The sequence below is a fragment of the Centrocercus urophasianus genome, unplaced genomic scaffold (genome assembly GCF_019232065.1).
Source record: "Centrocercus urophasianus isolate 14NV4802_14NV808 unplaced genomic scaffold, USGS_Curo_1.0 seq_14, whole genome shotgun sequence".
NCBI lineage: Eukaryota > Metazoa > Chordata > Aves > Galliformes > Phasianidae > Centrocercus > Centrocercus urophasianus.
This window is the reverse complement of record NW_024884586.1, coordinates 5,631,843-5,639,257: the sequence shown is the minus strand read 5'-3', so window position 1 is coordinate 5,639,257 and position 7,415 is coordinate 5,631,843. Positions and strand designations below refer to the sequence as shown.

General features: G+C 41.4%; 1 protein-coding gene across 4 annotated transcripts in view; it reads right to left on the bottom strand.

Moving 5' to 3' along the window:
* Positions 1 to 211: 211 nt before the first annotated feature.
* Positions 212 to 7,415, bottom strand: part of KCNC1 (potassium voltage-gated channel subfamily C member 1) — a 99,862-nt gene continuing 92,658 nt past the window's right edge. The window contains exons 3-4 of one of the 4 annotated variants that reach the window (XM_042814388.1): positions 3,108 to 3,296; positions 212 to 276 (exon numbers count right to left, since the gene is read on the bottom strand). In XM_042814388.1, coding sequence (XP_042670322.1) covers positions 212 to 276; positions 3,108 to 3,296 — 254 coding nt within the window. Of the gene's footprint in view, positions 277 to 959; positions 1,097 to 3,107; positions 3,297 to 7,415 lie in introns of those variants that run through there. The other 3 variants (XM_042814390.1, XM_042814387.1, XM_042814389.1) reach the window with 3 other exon arrangements.

The following is a 7,415-nucleotide window of genomic DNA, read 5'->3' as shown; positions in this document are numbered from 1 at the left end:
AAAAAAAAAAAAAAAGAGATCTTCTACAGTTTTGTTACGTTTTGGCCGTAGAAAAAGCCTGCATCTCTAGTACAACTCCAGAACCACGAAGAATCATCCATAAAACCTGCATGGAGCGAGTTAACTTTGTCCAAATGAGAAGGTCTTCTATGCCTGCACAGTTCCACACAGATGTTTATTTGCCATCAATGTTCATCTCCATCTTGCCTTGTCAGGTCACTCTGACTGCCTCTGTTGGCATATATTTAGCAATGACTGGACTTTCTTTGCAAAGATCTGCATGTAAAGAATACAATCAGTACTTGAGCTTCTTCCCTGTGCTTTTCACATCAAGCTCGGCATCTTAGTTTTAAAGGAAGGAGGAAAAGGTGAAATAGCTACATGCAGAGGCAGCCATATTCTTCTTCAACAGGGTTTTTTTTCCATGCAGTCAGCCAGACTGAGACCTCTCTACAGTGTGTCTGAGTATTGCTTTCAGCTTAAGATAGGCGCCCATGCAAAGTTTCATCCTACTGTGCTTGTTTGCTCAAACTCTTGCAGGGTTCCTATGGCTCAAAAGTATCCTGAGAAAAGCAAAATCTTCCATCGTTGGCATGTTTCAGCATCGACCATATGCCTAACCCATTCCATACCGAGCCAGTAGATCCGCCATTAGCCACAATAAGCATAGACTAGCACGATGCACCAGGAAGGAAGCTATCTGGTGCATCTACCCTTCATCCTATGTACTGATACCATGCAGCACATTATGGCCCACCAGTACCACGTGAATGGCCTGCCTACTGTCATCTGAGTGCAATTTAGGAGTGTTGTCACCTAGCATCAGTAGTAACACCATTCCCAGCAGGTGCTACTGTGAGACATTGCATCTTCAGACTTAGTCACCTGGATTATATGCAACATAGCATAGGCTAATTGAAAATAAAGCTTTTTAGACCATTCTCTGCTACTGATCCATGCTACAAAATAGATGGGATGGGAGACCAAGAGCGTCTCACTGGACTAGGAGAGCTGTAGGGCGCAGACACTGAGGATAATCCTATCGCTTTTCCACTTATGCCAGCTATGCTGTTAAGGCTCCGTGACATTTCGTAACCTTCATTTAAAAGAAAAATGCAAAGTACAGCATTGGATCAATGACAGAATGGACTAAGAATGAGGTCAACATTGTAGCCAGTTCAATAGCAGCTGCATGCACAGACATGCTAGAGTAGTATCGCTTGCAACTTGACTCGCGTGGCCACTGAAGTAAAGAATAAGTTTAAATAAAAAACAAGAAAAAAATCGTTTTTCAAGGATAGGCTGTGTAATTGATCCTACAGGCAGCGATGTGGTTGTACCCTAAAACAAAGTCAGTAGGAGGGGGATTTTTGATGTCTCAATCATACACTCACGCATACCATTCCCTGTCACCTCATGCATTTTGACTTCAGGCAGAATTTAGACTTCTGGTAGCTTTGGGGAAGGAGGACAAGAGAGAGAAAGGGGGAAAAAAAAAAAAAAAAGGCAGCAATCCATGTAATTTATTTTGTTGCTATAGAGATACTACTCCTTTGTTTTCAGCATTAAAAAAAAAAAAAAAAGAAAACAAAATTGCATGCTTTTCTTTCCCACCCCCACCCCCCGCCTTTGTCAGACATGCACGTAAACAGCTCAGCAAGTGTACGGAGAGTTGCACAAACTATGGGTGAAATTCTGTTGGAACAACAATTAAGATGCTCTCAACGTGTTTCAAACAGGCCAACAATATGCTGACGTATATTACTCTTTAGCCAACCAGCCTCTGTTTCATTCAGTAACGAGAGGCAGTTGCAGTGCATCGTGAAAACCATACATTCCTCATCCCAAAGGATGTGCCATTTGGAGTGTTCCCCTGATCCACTGGAACCACCCAAACTCGCCCAGGCTGAATGAACGCGGCCAATGCTTATCCAATACAGAATCAAGTAAAACACTTTGCTACAAAGGTAAATTTAAGAGGTTATACTTTCACATGAAAGTGTTGTGGTCCAACTATATCTTTGTTGATGATAAGCTTTAAACTTAGAAATACATACACTATCTATAACTGGCATTTACTACAACTATTGCCCATCATACAATGGCACATGGGAATTCTATACTCCATACTCAGCGTATGGTTACGTCGTACAATCTTTGAAGTTTTAAAATATTGACTGTATTGTATACTATATACAGTACACCAGTGATAAACACTGATTTGAAGAGACAGACCTTTCCAATTTCCCCATTTCTTACTGACTTTTATGCATATGCATGTCATTCTAATTTTGGTTTGTACGGTTTCTTCAGCTTAAGTAACTTAAACAAAACGTAGCCTGTTTTAAGAAGGGAAGGTATTTTTTTCATTCAGTTTGACTTCTTGCCACTATATGAATGATTCTGGCCATAATGAAACTAAAATGAAATGACTCCTGAGAGATCTGTAGCTGTCAGAAGTCAGAGAAACTAACTAGTAATGATTTATTTATGAAAAGAAAGTGATTTTAGGTGAATGATTTTGCGATTGAAGACACCTGTGCTAACAGATGTTCTTGTGTGCTTCTCTTCCTCTATTGAGCAAAACAGCGATGAAGATCCAAATAATTTCCTTTAGTGCTCTGTTAAGGTAGCTGAATAATCATTTGATGTTTCTTGAGGATCTTTTGCTTCTGCGTTTTAACTTTTTTTTGTCTGCTACCTCCCAGGCATTTGCTCCTCAGAGTCTGTAAAATCTGTGAGCTTTTAAAGTGGCAAACTTTTGTTGCTGTCAAATGCTAACTGGCCTCTCCTTAAAGAATGGGCTAATTTGAGGGCACTGTAGAGCGTTCTCCACTGAAGCTCACTGCACTGAAGCTTACTGCACCGGTTAGGGTGGAAGTCTCAGCTGTCTAGCATAACTGCAAGGGGTAGTTACAGCTCTTCAGGCTTTTCTTTCTGAAAGAAATAGGTTAGAAACTCCAAATGCAGACATCAAGTGGTGGTTTCCAGCCCAAACGTGCATCTCTACAGCAAGCGCACTATTGCGTGCTAGAGCTATAGCTGACTTGTTCTTATTCGTTTAAAACGGTTGCTAACTACATAGTTACAGGACCCCAGCTACATACCCTTTCTTATTCCTCCATCAGGCGGGCAGGGATATTCCCCGGTTGATAAGAGGAAGCAGGGTCCATATCTCTCCCGAGTGCCAGAGCGGGTAAAGGGCAGGCCCTCATCAGGCGTAATAGCCTGGTCTATGTGGGGACAGTCTTCGTTTGCCAGCGCCGCCTTGGCCACCTCACCATTCAGTTTCGAATCTTCAAACATATAAGCAGAAGGCTATTGAAACACTATGCACTGTTTATTAGTTCCAGCTGCAAATTAAGGGGTCACAGCTAATGAGTTCTATAGCGACACTATAAAAGGTAGCACGTCTGTCCTAGACACTGCGTTCGTGTGCACTGCACCAAAATAAAATGAAGTCTGTTAAGTGGGAGGAGAAACAAAACGTGATCACGTTAGGTGTGACAGCCGCCGCCTGTACTTCCGCATAGAGGGGCAGTTTCGGAAACGGGCCTGCAGTGGTTCCTAGTCCTGCGAGCAGAAGACCACGGTTAGAGATCGGATCATGTGCTTGCATGACGACAGATGGTGCATGAATGACCTGCTCGTCATGAAGCCTTCTGTTGCTCAGAGCTTGGGAGAGGCAGTGGACTGTGAGTTGTGTTTGAGCATTTGAGTATATTCTGTTTATGCTGATTTATGCCTTTGTGCAATATTCCCAGAGGGAAAAATCCTCGCTTTTTCCCTCCCTGAATTTACCCCAGGTGTTTGAAATATTATTTCTGATATCGGTCGTGCAGAATGGCTGTACACGTTTTAGACACACAGAGTACATTATGGATGGGAATAAGACAGCAGAACGTGGATTTGAAAAAAAAAATCAATTTTCTGATGTTCTCATCTGAAACATGCACAGTATTTGCAATGCCAGCACGGGACACTACATATAGAAAACACTACAGCAGGCCATGAATTTAGAAAATGGATGGAGTCAATTTATGCTTGGCTGTAAATAATGAAAATAGGTTGTCAGATTTGCCCATTTTGCTCCACACATTCCCATGAAGATAGACTGAGAAGTGTACGTTTTCTCTGTGTGACTTGTATGATATTTGTAAAACAATTCAAAGTGCTATTTACTGTAGGATTTACTTTAGAGTTTAAAGTGCAATTTGGTACATTGAGAATATACTCGAAATATGGCACAGCTCAATAAGAGTATTTTGGTGGAAGGGAGGAAAAAGCAGTCCAAGTGTGCTTTCTGAAGTTTTCCAAATGCTGAGACCCAGTAACTGTAGGCAGCATCCTAAACCTTGGTTGCACAATGCTTATTAACTAGAGATTGTAAGGCAATGGGTGGTCCTGCAAGTCTTTAGAGAAAGGTAAAGTCAATAAGTAAACTTAATTCCAGTGCCTCTTCTAGATTTACATACTGTCTCATTCTGAATGCTACATGATACTGTTATTTATTTTTCAGTGACTTTGAAGCCAAGTAATAATACAAGACCAAAAGAGAAACGGCATTAGGTGGGGTTCAGAGATACAATTCCTCTGTGTCAGATGGACAAGACAGATGAATAAGAGGCAAAAGCCTTTTCAAACAACGGTTGAGCACACACAGACACACACACAGATGTATACAGCATGTGCTATATACATCCATCCCTGTGTCAGTAATTGCATTCTATGCATTTACTTTTATTTGGATGTCACTGGTTTGTCACTGCAGAGAAAGAAATAGTCTGTTCTGCATATCTCACCTCTGCCTTCTTTCTTCTCCATGTAGACTTAGCCAATTATTTCCCCATAGAGAGGTAGCAACATTTTCTGTCTCTCAATATATCTCAATATATTTTAAAAACCTGAAAAAAGCTATGGGGGAATTCTGTTGTTTGTAGATGTTTGCAATGAACTGCAATTCCTTTCTGTTTGTAAGACTGGTATTAAGTACTACTATCAGCACGAAAGCCTGGCACAGCTGCCATGGTAACCGTGACACTACAGGTATTGAACTGTTGCTTTTAATATCACATAACTGTGTTTTGGGAGAACTGCTGGCCTTTCAGGGAAGAGCAAAGCACTGGGCTTCTTCATAAGCTTCGACTGCTACAGGCAGGTAGCTCTAATCCTACAAGGAACGAGGCACTGACATCTCTGAAATCCCCGCTGCCACATTTGAGCCTGGGTTTGTAAACTAAGTGGTTAGTGATGGAACGGACACTGGTCTGTTTCTGGAGCTCAAAACACCTCTGAGAAGCCTGGCTATGGATCACTCAGCTTGCTAATAGCAGCCATCGGTCCTTATGGAAGCAGCTTTCTGGCTCTATTGTGCTCACTGACAAGAAAGTTGACCTTGGAATTTATTTCTTAAGATGTGTCATACATTCCTAGCAACCTGAGCTGTAAGCTGCTCTAGTAGCCTCCTCGGGGCTCTTTAACGCTGATGAATTTTTCTGTGTGTTTGCTGCTGAAAGTCTGCAACCTTTTTGTTTTAGTTCTGTTGAATAGAAAGAGAACAAAGTAGCTGGTGATGTGCACAGATCATTAAGCTGAACCTCAAACATCCCTGGGGTTATTCCATGCATGGGCTGTGCCCTAAGGACCACATTCTGCACAGCCCTGGTCATCTTCAGGAGCAGTTTTTCAGAGTACTTAGGAAAGAGTTAAACTACCAGCACAGAAAGCTGTGCGTGTAAGCAGATGTTGATAGAGTAGCATTGTTCCAAACCACTCTCTGCAGCACCTAAATCAGTAAAGGCTAGACTCAGGATTCACATGATGCCTAATAACTTATCCAAATAGAGAAAACCTCTCTGATGTCATCTGTCAACAGTGAGAAGTTTTCATTGCTTTCATTAGCAGACCCACATGCTGAACAGTTTCACGTATTAAGTCTAAAGATGGAATGAAATTACATTATTTAGGTTGATTTCTTAAGTTTTGATTTGTTCTTTCCAAGATTGACCTGGGCTTTGAGAGGACTCTAGACAAGGCAAAGATCCTGAAATAATTACTGTCTGGTGACTACTGAAGAGTTATACCAATGACAGCAACTTCTAGGCACTTAAAATTTCACACATTTGATTGTGCCTTACCGGATTTACAAGTCTTTCCATCCCTGTTAGCAGAATTGAATCTAGGCTTGTATAACATTTTTGTAGGCTTGTCTAACCTTTTTCCTCTTTGTATCATATACTGTTCCGTGATGAAAAGCTAGTGTTATCATCTCTGTTTTACAGATGGGTAAAACTACCCTGCAGTGAAACGACAAGCCCATTGCTATGTAAGAAGTTATTTACAACAAAATCTTCTGACTCGCAGCATGGAACCTTATCTCCATAATCATCCTATCTGCGAATACCTAGTTAACTGCACCAGCTTAAAACATTCTCCTGCAGAGATTTGGCTTAGAGGCTGAAGAAAGTGTTCAGCAGATCTCCCAGGTGTGTAGTTCGTTTCACAGCTACATTTGTATGGTTTCCACTTGATTATTTTTTTTAACCTCCTCCTTCCTGTTTTCTCAGCCTCCATTTGCAGAAAACTACAGTTGAAATGCCTCAGTTATTTTCAAGCAGACAAAGAATTTTAAATTGGGGGGTGTTCTGAAAAAGACTTAGGGTATCTTCTTGTGCTTAATGTGGGAGAAGCTCTGGAGAGATCATCCACGCACTAGTGCACAACTTGTCTCTTTGCTCTCTCTTTGCTCATAGCATTGGTTACAAACAATTTCAAATACACCAATTACAACTAGTAGATTATCACAGTCACCTTACTGGCTTTACTTAACTGGTTTTGTGAATCGCTCCAGGTTTACTGGCATTGTGCTAAAGAAGATAGGGCCTTCACAGGCTCAGATCAGAAACTCAGCAATTAGATAGATTTGTTTTCTTCGGCCCCACTAGGTCACTAGCAATCTCTTCCAGAAGGAAACAGACTGTCTTCCTCCTAGCCACCCTTGTTTAAGGATTAAAAGTGACAGGAACCCAGGCTGAGTATTTACAACTTCCTTGAGCAGCCTTTTGCCATCTCACAACAACTCAGGAGACTTGAAGGACCTGCAGGGAAGGGGATTGATGCACAGGAAGGAGGTAGGAGCAGTTAAGTGAAAAACCAGTGCTAAAACTGTGAAAGCTGCTTGAAAGATGAAGATCTGTTTACTAGGGAAACATTATGTAATTGAAGTTGCATTCCATCCTACCATCTTATGTAGACCTAAAAATGAATCTACACTTAATGAGATATCAACTGTGCTCTTGTAGCCCTGATCCCAATCCTGGTTTTCAGTCTATGGATAAGCTCATTCCTGATCAATTGAGAGTGTTTTGTTACTCATTTGCAGCTTGAGCATCTGCCCAATTTCAACCCACATCACT